The sequence below is a fragment of the Pholis gunnellus genome (genome assembly GCF_910591455.1).
Source record: "Pholis gunnellus genome assembly, chromosome: 23".
Classification (NCBI taxonomy): domain Eukaryota; kingdom Metazoa; phylum Chordata; class Actinopteri; order Perciformes; family Pholidae; genus Pholis; species Pholis gunnellus.
The window spans coordinates 2,167,333-2,185,551 of NC_136550.1; the positions used below are offsets into that span (position 1 = coordinate 2,167,333).

An 18,219-nucleotide genomic window follows, 5' to 3' on the forward strand; every position below is an offset into this window, starting at 1 on the left:
AAAGTAATTAAAAGTAAATTGTAGCCTTTGATTTTTACTTCTAAATAACCACGTGCACCTCAAGCAGAGGCCTGCTGTGAACGCAAACCAAGGACAGAAGATAAGAGAGTTTCCAGAACAGACATGAAGGCTATGAGATAATGAATTATAGCAAATATTCTGCTACTTAAATCCCCATAAATACACAAATTAAATGGATCAATTGAGCGAAATGTACATTCCTGTCTCCGTTGATGTCTGGCCACTAAATATAACCATCACCATATACGTCTATGAGAAGACGTAGACCTTCACACAGTGAAATGTCGGCCAGGACAGCTTGACTAAAGAACACAGTGTGCGAGGCGAGAGGTGCCAGATGACTCCGGCCCAGACAGAGTTTGATGGATAGTGATGTGGAGGAAGCTGCCAAGTTGAACATCGGGGTCACCGGAGCTTTTCACAATATGACATGAAGGAACGGTAAACACATATTTTAAAGCAGCACTGATATGACACCGGGGGCGACGGTGTTGTTTTGACGTGATAACAGCTAATTACTCACATTTACCCTAGTGCGCTAAAGATATGGCCAAACATACGTGGACGGTACAACCGTGGTACAGCCTGTGCTCTTCTGGTTTCAGGCCTTGGGCTGCGAGGGTTTGACATTCAGCCACGAGAGTGTCAGCGAGGCTCAAACGTTGATGTTAAGCAACAAGGTCAGGCTTCTAATTTGTCCCCAAAAATGTTATACAGGGTTAAATCTCCATGTTACATATTTTCAAGAAAAACGAAACAGAGTCCCAACTCACTCACCCGCCTTAGGCGTATCAAAATATTAAGGTAAGAGTACTTCTATTACTAATACTGATAAATATTGATTACGTCTAAGAGCAAGAGCAGTAAACGTGTAAAACACATGTGCATCATTTATTCTATACATACCTGCACTGCCAACTTTGTTAATATTGTATGTTTATTCCTCATTCTTTTCATTTTATACAATATTATATATACTCAGCAACATAGAAATAGAATAGGAGTAAAATGAACATCGAACAATTTCTGCTGCCGTTTCGACTACTACAAAAGAAAATGGCGACAAATGGCAATTGTTGTTGGTGACGACAACCACGTCAGTAAAGTGTTAGCGAGTTAGCACCGTTTGTCTTCAAAAGCAACGGGTTGTGAGGCGCTGTTTGGCTCATTTTATGTTACCAGTGTAGCAGTAAAGCATGGTGGAATTAGCAAGCTAGCTAGCAAGCTAGCTAACTACCCAGCTGTCCACTAGCTAGCTTGCTAATTCCACCATGCTTTAATGCTACACTGGTTACAGATAGCACCGGTCACAATGGCAACGCTACACATCAAAATGGCCGCCGCTCTGCCCATCCAGCTTCGTTGAATTGAATGTCCCTTCTACTCCTATTTGTATTTCTATGCACATGCTACATGCTACATGCTACATGCTCACCCACCACGTCAACCTACAAACATGTCCGATATGTTTGTAATATCTCGGATTACTGGGCTGATTTTTCTACATCAAACTGTGAAAACTATTTCTTTGTGGACCTGGCTTTGGGCACGAGGTTGTTGTCACCTTAAAATCCTTCCCCAACCTGTTTCCACAAGTGGAACTAAACACAAAAACACACCTTAGACTAAACGTATGTGGTCACTTCTGACCCTATCCTCCCACACGCACTAATTTAAAGTGAGTTAATAGATATAAAATAAGTGTATTAGTATTAACTCTGACATGTAGACACAGATAACTCACATGGACCTACACTAAACACATTTCTCATGACTCTGCACATTCTCACATGAAGTGGAAAAAAACTGGAAACGCACTTGGCTCGTCTCTTGTCGTTGTGAAAGCCCGAAACATCTAGAAATGCCAACAGCTGTTTGACGTTTGAACCCTGACGTGCAGTCTCGGTCTCGAGTTAGCGCACAAAAAGAAATGTGATTAAGTAGGGTTTTAAATCACTTTCAGATTAGCGCCGGTGTTTGCTGAAGCCAAGCAGCGTTCAGTGCGTCGTTCACGCGACTCGTGAGCATCCAGGACAGACCTGCTGAGCATATTTATATTTTATAAGTCTTGTTTTCAGGTGGTTTTTGTTTCGCAACTCTTGTATTTCCAGAAAACAGGTTTATGTGGCGTTAAAAGTCGTTGCGTGTCAAATTGAGTCATAAAAACAGGCGATGTATTCTTTGAAATAGTTTTATCACTCGTAAAACATCCTGCAGTGAGGTGTCACACTGATAAAAGAGCAGAGGAACATTCGAAAGTCAATAAATGAATTCAGTTGATTTTACACTCCAAGTTCCAATCCTGTTTGTTTGTTTTTGTCGGAATATTTTCTCTCAGTATTTCTCTTTTCTGTACTTGTAATATTCTTCCTCGCTATTTTAGTTTTACTGCATGTTGTAATCCCTGTAAACTTATGTGAACATCTTTAGTCGTTACCCAGAACAATTACATCAAATCAAAGTGATTTTCCTGACTCGGGAGGGAATTCAGAGGTCCTGGAAGCAGGCTAGCGTCATAATAGCAAACAGAAACCTAAACAAAATGTTTAAACAATCACAACTAAAGGTCCACTTACGAGCTTTTTCCAGAGCGTTAAAGCTATACCTGCAATTTTACACTCAGTACTTTTTTCAAGTACTATGGATTTGTATTATTAGTTTGCAGTTTTGCTGATGAGTTCAATGTAAATAACATTTATGTGTTTTGCCAACAAAGGAGCGAAAAGGACAAAAAATATGTACAATAAACTACACATGTGGCCAGTTATGTGCTTTAACATACATTATTCTAAATTAGGAACAAATGCGTTTTTCTTCCCCAATGCTTTTATTCCACTTTTCCTCCAGCCTTCCACATGTAAGTAATACAGTACTTACAGTAGACAGTACACAGTACAAAGATAATTCGGGTTTCAAAAGTGCAATCCTACTCAAACATTTCTCAACGCTGAGTGTACAAAATATCAGCGAGCACCTGCTCTGTGCGTGAAGTAAACTGTGCAGGCGAAATCCACGATCGCTTATCGATTTGAGGAGATGGATGTGCAAAAAGAAAAAAGCCGTGCAGCTAATTGTTGAATTGGTTCTTGGTTGCAGATTTAACATATCTTAAAGTTCCCGCCGGAAAAAAGCTGAAAGAAATCCAGTCGGGGGGTGATTGATTATTCTAAAACAAAACCATTAAAATATCACAAAACAAAAGAAAATACGACATTAAATGATGTAAATGGGTACATTTTTAAACAGAGGATAAAATAAATAAAATATGAGAATCACTGCATGACACCAAATCAGTACACATTCATAACATACATTATGAATAATGTTGCCGTAAACTAACTTTGACAAGATCTTGGGTTTAACATAACAATGTTGTCGCTATAAAGAATGCCAGAAGGAATTTAAACGGTTGCAAACTAACCCAAATTATTTCTCTTCGGGGGAAAGAAGGGGAAGTTTATATGTAGGATTAGACACATTATCAGTGGTAGTGATCGGACCTTCTACGCACACAAGTCGGGTCATAACTTATCAAAAACGTGGTCAAAATGTCAAGGCTGTGAGCTCTTGAGAGGCTCGGTCTTCCCCTTGACATCCATCATTATCTGTTACACATAGTTGTTTTCAAGCTAGTTAAACATCAGACTTTATATCATTTGTGGAGATAACTGAGAAAAAAAAGTACTTTTTTGTTTGTATTTTGACTCACAAAGAGTTCAAGGCGAAAGGGATTTTGGTACAAACAAGTATTTGTTTGCAGATGAGCACATGATGGAAAACATCGAGTTTCAAAAGACTCCCTTGTTACATTCTTGCACGTTGCCTCAACCTTCCATTTTTTACCTTTTTGAAATACATCAAGTGGAGCATTGACGTGCCTTTTGTCTCGTATGTAACTACCTGCAGTGTAAATTCATATAAACATGTCGATATTATCAGCAACGTATTGGCACATATAAATATTTAGTGTTAAAAACGATTACAAAATCCCAGTTCATGAGATCCTTTTCATAAGGATTATGGCCATATGTAATATTATATGTAAACACGCTGGTTTTTCCCACTCGGACGTCTTAGTAGTTCACCGGCCCCGAGGTGGAGCGGTGGCTGGTGGAGCAGTGACCCGTCCTAAAGAGAGGGGAACCAAGAAGAAGCTGTGAGACCACGTCCATCGATGCCATAAACCCGAAAAATAAAGCGTTACAGAATAGTTTAGCGTAGCATTTGATGGATGAGTCAAAAGTTAAAGTAACACTAAATGACTTCTAACTTTTTCATTTTAATATTTCAATACATTTTCTGCCATTATTTAGCCTAAATTGGATTTGGCAAGTTTCCGGCTAATCTTGCTAACGGTGCTAGCTACAGCAGATGAATGAATATTAGCAGAACAAATGTTAATGTCTGGAAGGCTACAGTTAGCATGAAGGCTACAGTTAGCATGAAGGCTACAGTTAGCATGAAGGCTACATTTAGCATGGTCTACAGTTAGCATGAAGTCTACAGTTAGCATGCAGGCTACAGTTAGCATGAAGTCTACAGTTAGCATGAAGGCTACATTTAGCATGAAGGCTACATTTAGCATGATAACTATTTTCCCTTTTTAAAATAGTAATTGGGAATTGGACATTGTTATGCAGCTGAGATCTTACAAATTATACATCATATAAATAAATTAATTGTATTTACACTCACTGCAACCTGATTTAGCTACTTTTCACATGTACTTTATCTTCCTACACCATTATCTTTACCTCCACTTGAGTACAATTCCCTCAAACTTTCACTTGAGTCGGGTATTGTATAGTTGTTTATGTACCTGCAGAGTCCCGTGGAGCATTCGTAGTTGTTCTGGCAGTAAGCTCCAAACGGTTTACTGTTCATGATCCTCCACAGCGGGGTCATCCGAGCTATCCTCCTCAGCGCCGGACTCTTTGATTCTGCCTTCTGGTCAGAGCCGGACCGGACCCGAGGCACCAGCGGACCTGCACACACCTGGAATCGAACACAGACAAGATGCACGCGGGAATGTTCGTTAGAAAGGAACAAAACAAGGCGCAAATAACTCAATTTAGATCCACACAATGCAAGTCAACTATCGCACCAAAACGTGCAACAAAAGCGGCACAAAACAATCCCTTCATTAGCTTTAGCTCCGGAGCTTTCCACCACATCTAATGTTCTTCATCCGCTGGAAAGTGGACCTTGAGTTAAGATTTCTCTGCTAAGGTAAAGAGTGAATTTTACCCCTCAAAATTAAAGCACTTCATCAAACTGTAAATGTATTTAAATAGAACATGTATACCTTAATAGTGCATTGCAATTACACAATTGTAGTACTTTTTTTTGCACGTATAAAACGCATTTTCTCACTTGTGTCCAGGCTTTAAATGACTCGTTCTAGTCATCCTGATACTTTCACCTGTATCAACCTAATACACGTTTGTTTTTACAGTGTAGATAAAACGTTTTCTAATATTTAAAACCTCAAAAAGAACGGGTTTGTTCAAACACAAGAGAACAAAATTGACTTCAGATTTTCCGGACGATGCACTCACCTGCTGAGTCAGCATTAGCAGCACGATGCACAGCGCCACCGCTGCTTTCCTCTGGCTGAAGAAACCTTTCTCCTGCATCTTTTTACCCTTTTTTTTACCAGCGAAGACTGAAGCTCTTCAGTCAATCTCAAAGGTTCCCTGATCTCGCAACACTCTCTTGCAGGACTCTTCTGGACTCTTCTGGACCTGCTAGTAGTCTGGAGGCTTTTGCGTGGAGGTTTGAATTAGTCGCACCGGTTTTTGCTGGAAGTTTCCCTCAAGTCAGCCTGGATCAGCTGTGACACCGGCAGAGGAGGAGGCTGGGCTCTCCTTTATACAGACTGGCCCCGATCACAGAGGGAGAGGAGGCAAAGAGGGAGGGAGAAGGAGTCACAGTCCACCCCTCTCTCTCCCTCTCTCTCCCTCTCTCAATCCCTCTTTATCTATCTTTTCTGGCCCAAATGTGACATTGCAGAAAAAACACAGCAATTTCCCAAAATGAGGCCATCCAACACATTCCTTATTTGTGGACGGTAAAAAAAAAAAGGGTTGAAAGAGGCAAAGAGTTCACTGGATGTGTGTGTGTGCATGTGTGTGTGCGTGTGTGTGTGTGTCTGTGTGCGTGTGTCAATGCCACAGTGTGTGAATGAACTTCATCGGTGAGATAAGGCTTTATCAACCCAGCAGAGTCTGTGTGTGCTGCAGTCTGTCTTTGACCTGAACAGTCCCACTTACACAACGTAGACGGGCTATGAAGAGGCAGCAGGTGTGGTTTACATAAGCAGGTACACGACACACACACACACACACACACACACACAACCCTTGAACGTGACTTCATTTAACATCAGGCTGAAGAAATTCCTGACGACTTTAAGCCGAGTTTCGGGGGGAAAAATACCGATCTTCAAGTCAAACAGAAATATATATTTTGTGACGATATTAACACCTATAAATATATATTTGTGTATTATTGGAGTTTGTCTTGACTCGGGTACGTATTCATGTTTACGTGTTTTAATATAATAGTAACGAAGCGATAGCCAGGATATACGGGGCATTAATGAAGCCCACCCTCCGGTTAGCTCCGACAGCACTGTTGCCGTTGTTTTGCGCTGTTTGCGCCGCGAAACCGGCTCAGCCAACTCTTCGTTGAGAGGCGCGTAGAAGGCAATAGACTTTAGCACCTTTTAAGTAACTCCTCTTCTTCTTCGGTCTGTTCTAGTTATTTCACACCAATGCACATATGGGGACCAAGTCCAGTCCTGCAGGCTAGGACTTGGTATCAGGGTCAAAGAGTCAAAAGGTTGTGGCTTTCATAACTAGCTCCCAAAAGTAATTCAAGAACCGCAGGCTTCTCGCAGTGGAAGCATGCGGTGCGGTCTGTTTTCATGGATTATCTAACTATATATACTACTGCGTGGGTCTCATTGTGTTGAGTGAACCTTCAGGAGTTGGTGGCTGGATCTCATCGACCGGGGTTAGTAAGACAAAGGTGAAAGTGTCAAGAAAAATGATGGATGTCTGAACAAAAGATCTTAATCGAGGGCTTTTACTTTGAAAGGCGTCTCAGGAAAAAGCCTCGTGGGTCAAAAGGTCATCAAACGTGCATTCCTTTAAGAATTAAATTAAGGAAATCTATGTGAAGATCTCTCGTGGCGATGTCATACCAAAGCTAAAAGTCTTTCAAGGGGGAATTCAGGTCAGCCTGGAAGAAGAGAGGATCACAGATGGACGTGATGGAAAATTCCTGTGAGCTTGTTCATCAGCGAGAGGCCTCCCGAGGTCCACGAGACTGACGGGAATCCCGCACGACATGAACCCAGAACATCTGCATTATATATATCGTCACCATGCAGCCATGACTCATCAGATTGTTACCCGGAGTCAGAACTGCATCGACGGAGAGGACTGTGGCGCTGCGCTTAATGCAGCACAGATGCAAAAGAGTTGAACTTATGCAACTGGTTTAAATAGGTTATGGTGGCGCGCACACATCAGTCATATCAGTAAATAAAAGGGACGTTTCAAAGAGCATTGAGCACGTTATTTACAGGGCGAGGCACATTTTAGACTAATGAAAACCGTTGACGCGTAACGTTTGATGATTCAGAAAGTCAGCTCGTAATATAACTTTGTGACGGACCAAACAGTCACACTTATTTATTTGCCATTTTCTGCAGCGTCGTCCTTAATTAATCAATTTTCAGTTAAGTTGAAATGATTTTAAACAATGTGGGGTCACTTTTGTGTCTTTATTATGCAATCAAAAAACACAACAATGTATCTTTGTGGTTGTTTTGTGCTTCTTTGTAGTTGTTTTATGTCTCTTTGAAGCTATTTTGTGTCACTTTGAAATTGCAGGTTTTTTGGGGGGTCATTGTGTGTCTCTTTGTAGTTGCTCTGTTTCTCTTTGTGGTCATATTCTGTCTTTCTGTGGTTGTTTTGTGTCTCTTTGTAATAGCTTTCTGTCTCTTTGTTGTCGTTTTGTGTCTCTTTTTAGCTTTTTGTGTCTCTTTGTGGTTGTTTTGTGTCTCTTTTTGTGTCTTTGTGGTTGTTTTGTGTCTCTTTTTAGCTTTTTGTGGTTGTTTTGTGTCTCTTTGTGGTTGTTTTGTGTCTCTTTTTAGCTTTTGTGTCTCTTTGCAGTTGTTTTTTTATCTCTTTCTGTCTGAATGTGATTGTTTTGCTGCTTTTCAAAGCTGCTGAGTCTCTTTGATGTCACGTTGTGTCCCTCTGTATTTCTTTTTCATTTCTTTGTAGTCGTTTTACGTAACGTCTTGAGGTCATGTTGAGTCTCTTACTGGATGGTATGTTTTTCTCTGAGTTATGTTTGGGGCCCCTGACACGTTGGGTCTCTGGGCCTGTACCCACTCGGCCGGTTCAGTGATCCAGCCGTGCTCGGAAAAATGGATCGAAGGAAGGTCGCAGGTCAGACATGACCTCATCTGACCAGTTTCAAGTCCTCATGTGGCTTTGCAGGATGAGCTTCAAAGAAATGGGTTACCCAGAATGCCCTATAATTAAGGACAGGCCTTGAGTCAAAGCCAATAACTCTCTGATAGTGAATGTGGTGACAGTTCATCTCTTATCTCTTTCTTAAAAAAGAAAAATCTTTCACAAATGAGCAGGAACACAACGTTTTACAACAACACATATTTACATTTTCTAGTGTCAAATACATGAATTTAGTTGGATTTACAGGCATTTCACTAAGGGTCAATTGCACTAGAAATAATTATAATAGAGGATAGAATTAATAGAGTCAGGAATTTAGAGTTTCATCAGAGGAGCTATTGCTGCTTGTTGGGTGTCAGATTTAAGTTGGATGCATTGAAGCGTTTTTGTGATCATGGTCATGCTCTAGATGTTTCCAGTAATGAGAGCTCTGCTCAGCATGTTGGGTTGTCTGGGTAGTTGGACCCGGTTACCTTGCAGGTGTTACACCTGAGAACCTGGAGACTCCCGATGCACAGTGTGCAGGAGGTAAGAACGGTTCGTGCACGAATCCTACTTCTGCAAGAGAATGAAAAGCACTGATGCAGCATATAGTAAATGCAAACACGTGTGAGTGTGACTCACTTTATCAACCATCACACACACTTTCTCTCTGCACACAAGATCCAGGAAAAGCTGCTTTTTTTCTTTTCTGCAACAACTGACCTGTCAAATACGTTTAGTGACAGGACACTAAAACACGTTTTATGGGAATCGGTCATGTGCTTCTGTGAGCGTTTTATTTATTTCAGGACATTACGGCATCTGTCGGAGGAGATAAGAACGACAAAGACGCATCTGAACATCCCAGGAGGGAAGTAGTCAGAGAGGGTTTCCAGTCACTCTATAAACAAAATGTTACCGTAACAGACCAGCGCCGCGGATCCTCGGGCAAAAAAGGAAGAATAATAAAAATGACTGTGGCTGAATTAAACACGCCTTTCTTATAAATCTCCTCATAAAATACACTTTTACTGCAAAGCCAGCCTTTTTCCTCACTGTTAAGTAACCTCATTCTAACCCACCGGTGCCACGTTTTTGTTCTTTTTAAAATCCTCAATTGCTGTTTCTAAAGAACACATCATTGCATTTTTCTGCAGGTGACAAAGTAATCAGTGTAACACATCGATCGACAACCTTATAAAGATATTATCACAGCCCTAATGCGACTCAGGGAAGTAAAAAACGTGTTTACTGCTGCACAGTTTGAGGATATAGTTTGCTGAAATCTGGTAAGGAAGCCAGCTTGCAAAAACCTCACCATGCACGTGCAAATGTAGGATGATGGGAAACTCAATGGATAAAAGAAGCTGCTGCACGGTGGTGTGGTGGCAGCGAGAGAGGGTTTGATTCCCGGGGCGAGCATGTGGAGTTTGCATGGTTCTCTCCGGGTTCTCCGGCTTCCTCCCACAGTCCAAATCGATGACCCTAAGTTGCGATAGTCGGGAGACTTGTTTGCCCAACGTCAGCTGGGGATGGCTCCGGCCCCCCCATTGTATCTGCACGGTTCCCTGTTGAGGTGGTGTGTGTGCACGAGCATAAGTCTGTAAACATTGACTCTGTGACCCACTGAACACAGAGCAAAGTGCATTTCATAGCTGTAGTTCATCTGCTGAATAATGATTCAACACTTTAACGTATGCTGGCTGGAAACCATTAGTATCTTCAGGGCATGAATTCATGTTGGACCCAGTGATGTTTACCTGAGCAGAGAATGAAGTCACCCTCCGAGCTTCTCCTTTGCTTTGTGGACACAGCCGGGTCAGCAGAAGGTGCTTTCAGAGCGAGCCACCGCCATGTTGAGAGCCGTCGAGAGGCAATTAAAATGCTTCCAATCCCGATCTTCAGTGGTGGATTTGGAATCAAGGGTCCAGAAAAGATCTAAATAAATCCCCGTGCCAGCTTCACTCGAGCACATTCTGCCTTTAACGGGACAGTGTGTCAGATTTAGTGACATCTAGTGGTGAGGTTGCAGATTGCAAGCAATAAGATGACCCTCTGGATTTAGGTTTCACTTTCTTTTACATGCTCGTTAAACAGATGAATTGATAAAGTATTGGCCTTTTACTCACGAGTGTTTAATTAATTAAAGCAGATAAATGACCCAAGTACTGTACTGTATGTTCAATTCTGTGAATTATTCATGAATATGGTCAGATTTATAGTCAAGTTACAGGTAAAGTATTGATCCAACTTTTGTTTATTCAATTTGGAGACTTTGTTGTTTCTTAGATGGGGCAGCAATGTTTCAACTTGTGGTTTTACATTTTATATATTTTTTACAAATGTCTCAATTCCTTTAACCCCACAGAGCCTCTCGTCTCCGTTTGGCCCGTTTTCTGCCTTTTGTATGTGTCGTATAAATTTCACTTCTGTCAGATTTCTTGCAATGTAACTTTTTAGGATAGTCGATCTTACATGTTCCATTTAGACCCCAAACAAGACACAAAAAGACAAACAATAGTCGAAAACAGTCCATGAATAATGAACGAGAGACGGAAATTTGGTTTCATCTTTTTATTGAAGTTGCTCGTTGCGTTAGTTATCTGCTTTTTTCCTAAATCCCACATGACCTCGAAGGCTCCTGGTAGAGAAGAGGCCAACACTAAAGGTTGACGAGCAGAGATCACTGCATGAAACGCACCACGAGCGATAACAGCAGTTCACCGGCTGCATTCAGGGTCCTGGTCTTCATGTGGGAACGTTGTGGCCCTTTAGTGAAGAGCGCCATCTGTTGGACTCGATGCAATAACGCACCCACGACTCAAACATTCATCTCTTACAGAATGATTGTTTGCATCAAAGAAAAGTAGTTTAGATATTTAGGATGATTGCTAAACATTACGGTTAAAAACTTTACATCATTTCTTTGTGTCCGCATCTTCTCAATTGAGCTTTTTAACCTCATCCTCTTTAATCCATTAATCTTTGTTTTATTCCGTGTAAATAACTAAATTAAGTTTTATTTCATTAAAGTACGATGGTAATCATGAAGTATTTAATTGTCTTTATACGACTAATAATACAGAACTAATTTAAATTGACTTAACAGAGAGGAAACTCCCCATAAAACAGCAAAAAGTCATATTTCCCAAAATGTTGACCCGTCCCTTTAAATCTCTCTGTTCTGGAGCTTTTGACCACAACGCATGATCTTCTTCAGCTCGTCCGCGCCGTCTTAAAACCGTGTAATTCAAAGTTACAATCTTGATTTTAGACCGTAAATATTTCACAGAACACACTTCCAACTACATTTAAAAAAAGACAATAAATTAAGGTTTTAGAAAACATGCATTTTATTGTATTATCCATTTTCACACGTAATAAAAATTGACTTCTTTAACATGATTTGTCTTTTCTTTTTTCTGAGACAGCCCAGCAGCAGCAGCACTTCTTTCAGGTTTTTTTTGAAAGTTGAGATTGTAAACAGCAAAAAATAATTCCGACGTCACAGTTACATCCAACATTAAAATATATATTTTTTAATATTTTTAGCAGTGTGTAATTTCTCACGGTGGTATCAAACAGTGCCAACACGTTACATCCAGAATGTGTGTTTGTTTTATACATAAACTCACATTGTTTTTTTCTCTTTATGGGCTGGTTCTTGGTGAGAATCTCAGCTCTGATATGAAACACAGATCAGGTTTTTTAAAAAAAAGGAACGACAAAAAAGAAAAGTGTACACAGACAAGAAAACATATTCACTAGACAGCTGTGGTTGAACATTGAAGATGGATTCAACATGTGTTTAATATCCCCAAAAACCCGCTTCGACTCCTCAATTTGTTTTCTTAAAAATAAAGCTACCCCTGATGTTTAAATCTATTTTATTAAAGTTAACGTAGATTTATTTTGTTAGCCTGGAAGTTTAGCGAACGCTTCCCTTTGATCTCAGGAGGAGAAATACACGAGTGACTGTGAATACGAGAAAACGGCTCATTCACGGATCTGCAAAGTGCTTTTTTAAATTAGACGCCTCCTCTGCCAAAGAGTTTAGTTCATCAGCTGCCTCTTTAAAGTGCTTTAACGGGGGGACGGTGAAGATCTGGAACCACTTCCTCCCTCCGGTCTCGAGCTCATCATCATCCCCCCCCCCCCCCCCCCCCCCGCTTCCATATTTTTAAGTCTCTTCTCTCGGTGCCGAGCGTGTCCGCTCACTTCAGCGACACGTGCACGACTCGGCGACCATGTCCTCCAGCTCCCTGTACTCCACCTTCTTCTTGTGCACCACCAGCACGCTCATGGGCATGTACTTGTACGGCACGCAGGACGGCGGCGGGACGTCCCCGAAGCCCATGTCGTTGATGACCGTCTGGATGATGGCGTGGTTGGGCGAGTGGAAGCCGTACGACAGCACCCGGGGGCACACGCCCTGGCAGAAGCGCGGGTTGTACACCGGCGGCGCGATGAAGTAGTGGCCCCAGCCGAGCTCGTCGAAGGAGAGGCGGAACGAGTGGAGCTTGCAGCGGTTCTTGGGCGCGCCGGTTTTGCGCCTGTAGTCGGGGATGTCGGAGATGATGGAGGACGAGGGGGAGGTGGAGAAGGAGGAGGAGGAGGAAGCGGAGGCGTTCTTCAGGACATCCAGCGACGTGTCTTTGGCGTCCGAAAGAGAGGGGTCTTTAGAGCGGCGGCGGCGGACGGAAGGATGCCACTGGCCGATTTGCTTGGTGATGTTCTCCCCTCCGACCCCCAGCAAGTCCCCCATCCAGTCCTTCACTTCCCGCTCCTCCTCCAGGTATAAAAGAAGAGACGGCACCTCGAGGTGAGGTTCCCTCCTCCGTCTTCCAAACCACCACCCCGAGAGGCCGCCGTCCTCTTCGGCGCGCGGGACCTCCGTGCACCAGTACTGGGCCGTGAGGGTCAAGTGTCCCCCCGGGCCGCGGTTCTTCCCCCGCTGCACGTGGGCGGTGATGTCCGTCTCGGTCCACCGCTCGTGGGGCTCGAGGGTGACCAGGCTCGCTTTGCCCAGCGAGGTGATCTGAGCCCTGCAGCGGGGCGGCACAACGGGTCGAGTGGCTGTGGAGGAAGAGGAAGAGGAAGAGGAGGAGCGGAGGTGGATGAATGAGGCTCTGATCAGCTCCTCTGAGGGAACCGTGTCCAGGTGGTACTGCACTGTGAAGCTGTAGTGGTGGTCTGAAGGAGAGACGAGGTGAATCACACGTTAAAGAGAGACTTTCTACCCAAGATGCTCCAGGGAGAGTTTGACTGTTTTATCAAGTTGCATTATGGGAAGTGTAGTGTTTTTGGAGCTTGACTCACAACAAGAACTACAATTCTTGTTTAATATTACTCCCTCAGTTCTGATTCAAAAATAAAATCAGTTTCAAAAATAAAAAAAGACGGATATTCTGTATGATAATCAGTTTGAAACCTTCCGACTCTTTCTTCTTAAAGATTGAGGTATTTTTGGTTGTTAAACTAGTGAAAAAAACAATACACATAATGCAGGGAAAGAAGTGAAATATTCACCTCCGAGTAAAGTATCAAATGGAAATACTCATGTAAAGTAACTCTAAATTGTACTTTCAGTACTTGATTAAGTACTTGATTAACCAGCATTAATTAGCTGAAGTCTCACCTCTCGAGGCCGACAGGTGGCGCACCGACGACGCCGACGGCCTCAGCAGTCGCACCGTGTTGGAGCCGAACTTCCGGTGCTGTTTGGGCCTGCCGTCCGGCTCGGCGGCGCTCCGGTACAGGCTCAACATGAACTGCAGGTTCTGGTCCGCCTTCTGCTCGTCCGTCAGCGGCCGGTGGTGGTGCTGATGGCTGTGGTGCTGGTGCGCGCTCTTGTGACTCCGACGGCTGCGCTTGAGCGCGCGGTGATGGGAGGCCGCCGCTCCGCAGGTGCAGATGGAGGACAACAGGAAGACGAAACAGGACAGGACGCAGACACGCAGTAAGCCGTGTTTGGCCTTCATGTTTGGTACAAAACAACAACAACAACAACAACCTCTGGTGCTAGCGAGCTCCACGCACGAGGCTGTAGTTGGCAACCATCCTCTGCGCGGCGGGAGGGCGGGATATACGGGCTCACCTGATCTCTGCCATTTTGGACAACTTCCTCAAATTGATGGTGACCTCTAATTAACCCCTCGTGCGTGCGTGAAGCGCATCAAGTAGCGCGAGGAGGCCACGTGACTGGTGCGTAAAGGTGCGTAAAGGAGTGCGTCAAAATGCCAATATGGATCATTTTTTAACGATTATTTTATTGCTCATTCTGCACAAATGAGCATACAGTCTTTGTTTATTATCGTGCTTGTTTTTCTACATAAATAATGAGGTTTTTTAAAATATCTACACATTGTGCCACCTTTCTTGATCCATTAGTAAACTTTACAGTTTTTATCATTTATAAATAGTATTCAATGTGATGACATTTCATCTTCAGATAACATAGTATATATATATGTTTTAATACGTTTCTTTATTGTGTCTTACTACTGATGTCTTTTTTAAAAGGTGAAACAAAAATGTTCAGATTTATAACTTGACTAACGTGACTTAATGTTTCTTGATTTTATGCCAATAATAAATAACCTATGTTTGAATCACGTAAAGAGAATTGTTTCATTAAGTATAAAAATAATAAAACAACTATCTATAATATTTGGCAGAAGTAGCATAACTTAAAAGAAATAAACGGTCTCCAGAGAGGAGCAACAAACTTCACTCTTATTTGACATAAATGTTTAAATTTAGGAGATCAGGGGTTTCACTGTCCAACACAAAAGAGAAAGAGGAAACAGTTTACACCTAATTAAAAACAGAAAAACTGAAAAACAATAAAATACTCGACATGAAATCTGAATTCTTGAAACTTAAGAGAAGCTTTTTATTTTGCTCACACCTGTGTGAGAGGTGGACATAATGAGCTTTGGCGCCATCAGGTGGTAGAATGAAACAAGTTACTTTGATCAAATCAAGTGTACTTCATGAAATACTGTGACAGTACTTCTACTCTATGATACAGAGGAAATATTGTACTTTTTACTCCTTTTACATTTATTCGAATTATATCCTTTTCACATTTAAAAACATATGATATGTTTGAATGATGTGTGATGCAGTTAAAGTTGGTTCCACATTGACAAACTACATTAAAATGCTTTTACATGTTTTGAAAGGAGATGTTCTTAAGAATGAAAACTTTGACTTTTTAAACCTAAAGTACATTTTTCTTATAAAACTTCTGTACTTTAAATCAACACTTTGAATTCAGGGCTTTTACTTATCATTGGAGTATTTCTACAGCAATGTAAAACTTTGATGTAACTCTACTGTGATACTCTTATACTGTATATTGCTGTGAAAGCAATGCATTCTGGGAGTCCTAACACTTCTCCCATAATCCCAACGGTCAGGTGTTTTATTTTACAGTATTTTACTGCTTACTGCTGACATTAATGTACATTTTTATAATGATAAGTTACCGTATTTCTACATGTAATTGTACTGTAAATTGTAAAGTATCTTGCTGGTAAAATTCCTCCCAGTGATGTGATTTTACAGCAGAAATACGTCTTTTAACAGAACTGAAGGATCGGAGTACTTCTTGTCTTGGTCTTTGGCCTTTGGTTATGGAATATAACTTGTTTGTTTGTTCTTGTGTGAGTTTAGAGTCGTGACAGAAACACGAGCTCGAGAAAACAAACTTGAAAGCAGCACCAACACAAATATTACAGTTCAGAGTTCCTGAGGACAGAAAAAAAAGATAAATGTCGTCTGATCGAAACAAAACAAACTGCTGGTGGTGTGGACGAGAAGTCTGGACATGTTCACATCTTTGATTCCCCTCGTCTTACACACACACACACACACACAAAGATGTCCACTCGTTCACACACACACACACACACATCCAGTTAAGTGGCGCTGCAGCGTGGTGACATTCCACAACAGTGATTATCTGCGGCTCCGATCATTTCAGAGTGTGGGAAAACGGTTTCAACTTCCACAACTCTCCATTTTTTACATTATTTCCATATAAAGCAGATTTAAAAGCTATCTGAAGGAAGTTTAATTACACATTTTTGTCACAGCTAAATAATATAATAATAAACAGTGAGAATGTCGTTCAGAGCGGTACGTTTGGCTCCTTTCTGAGAGCTGCTTGATGGAGAATGTTGTTGTTGGCCAGCAGTACAGCAGGCTGGTACGTGTAGTTCATTCTGCAGAGCTTCATGAACATATTTATTTTCAGCTATATGTACTTCTATCTGAAATACAAGTACCAAAGTGTTCGTAGCTTTTTACTGCTGTAGCTGTCAAATTGGAGATATAGTTTTAATTTATTGTATTGGGAAGTTTAATCCGTCACAATGCAGCAATTTTACATTTTTAAATCTAAATCTGCAAAGTTCAGCTACCACATACATGAAGTGTAGTGGACGCATCAAGTAGTATAAAATGATAATACTCAAGCGCAAGTACCTCAAAATGATACTTGTCACTGACAGCGGTGGAAGAAGTACTCAGTACTTAAGTTAAAGTAGAAATACCACAGTGTAGAAATACTCTGTTCCAATTAAAAGTCCTGCACTCCAAAATGTACAAAAAGTAAACATACGCACAATTGCACATTTCATATATCTTTTGATTGATAGTTTATATCTATATTAATACATTTATTTGTGGATTATAGTTTGTATTACTAATCTGATTATTCACAGTAGACTAACTAAAGATATTAAATAAGTAAAAGAACAATAATTGACTCTGAATTTGTGCAGAATAGAAGTATAAAGTTGCAGAAAATGAAAACACTTAAGTAAAGTAGAAGTAAAATAGTACATGAGTAAATGCACTGGTATGGTACGTTTCCACTCAGTAGTACTTGAGTTTCTTTCCCTGTGACATGTTTGTGTAGAAGCCAAAATTACACGTTATTTCTGTGGTATTTGTAGTTTTTGTCGTGGTATTTCTACAATAAGCCTTCTAAATATTATCGTTGGAGCACTAAAATACTCTTTTCGGGTATGAATTCGCCATATTGTCTTTAAAAGAAATGATGATAGTTTCCGCAGGGGTCGGTGGTAAAGTGGCGGGTGTCGCGTTACAAATGAGTCTCTTCTGTGACCGTGATTTGGTTGTAGTTGCTCACCGTGAGCTGGCCTGATGTTGCCCCTCCCCCTCCTCCCTTCTCATTGGACACGTGCTGCCAGAGCCTCTCTGCTATTGGCGGGCCTTTCTGTCAGTCACCTCCCGCCCGTTGGAATTAATGGGCGGGGCCACCTACCTCGATTCCAAAAGTTTTTTCAAAAGTTTCGAGCTGGCAAGGGTAACCGGAAATGTATGATTTAGATTTCAAAATAAAAGCGTTATGTGTGGTATTTTTGGGGCATTTGAGCAGGTTATTAGCTTAAAGGATGAGACAAAACAACCCGTAGAATCGTACGATGAAGTCTAATGCGAGATTGGAACTGTAAAATACGCGAACGTCTACTTTCCGTCAGCGTTAAACACCTTGACCGGAAGTTGCAACCGACTCATTGGTCTAAACGTTCACGAGCTTGACACTATAGCTCAAAACTTCTTTCCTCCTCCCCCCTTGTCCCCCGCTCACTCTCCGTCCTTCCATCCATCCATTCGTTGTTGTTGGAGCGGCGATGGAGGAGCCGAGGCACCGCTAAACGTTTCAACGGAACCGTCTTTGGGAGAGAGA

The 18,219-nt window shown here is 41.6% G+C and overlaps 2 protein-coding genes across 2 annotated transcripts; both read right to left on the reverse strand.

Annotated features, from left to right (window-relative positions):
* Nucleotides 1-2,387: 2,387 nt before the first annotated feature.
* Nucleotides 2,388-5,873, reverse strand: leap2 (liver-expressed antimicrobial peptide 2). Its single transcript, XM_079185033.1, has 3 exons — nt 5,580-5,873; nt 4,841-5,016; nt 2,388-4,149 (listed from the first exon to the last, which is right to left on the reverse strand). The coding sequence occupies exons 1-3, from the start codon at nt 5,655-5,657 to the stop codon at nt 4,095-4,097; spliced, it is 309 nt and encodes a 102-aa protein (XP_079041159.1). The 5' UTR covers nt 5,658-5,873; the 3' UTR covers nt 2,388-4,094.
* A 6,841-nt stretch (nt 5,874-12,714) lies between these two features.
* Nucleotides 12,715-14,476, reverse strand: bmp15 (bone morphogenetic protein 15; the record flags this gene model as incomplete). The annotated part of the gene is made up of 2 exons (XM_079184575.1): nt 12,715-13,688; nt 14,134-14,476. 2 exons carry the CDS (start codon nt 14,474-14,476, stop codon nt 12,715-12,717), a joined length of 1,317 nt encoding a protein of 438 aa, XP_079040701.1.
* Nucleotides 14,477-18,219: the final 3,743 nt, after the last annotated feature.

Bases quoted from the DNA above. Each gene is read 5' to 3' on its own strand.
- leap2 (XM_079185033.1), bottom strand. From the start codon at position 5,657: ATGCAGGAGAAAGGTTTCTTCAGCCAGAGGAAAGCAGCGGTGGCGCTG. The intron at 5,017-5,579 runs GTGAGTGCATCG...GTTCGATTCCAG, and splicing joins TGCTAATGCTGACTCAGCAG to GTGTGTGCAGGTCCGCTGGT. The intron at 4,150-4,840 runs GTACATAAACAA...CCCTCTCTTTAG, and splicing joins TGCTCCACGGGACTCTGCAG to GACGGGTCACTGCTCCACCA.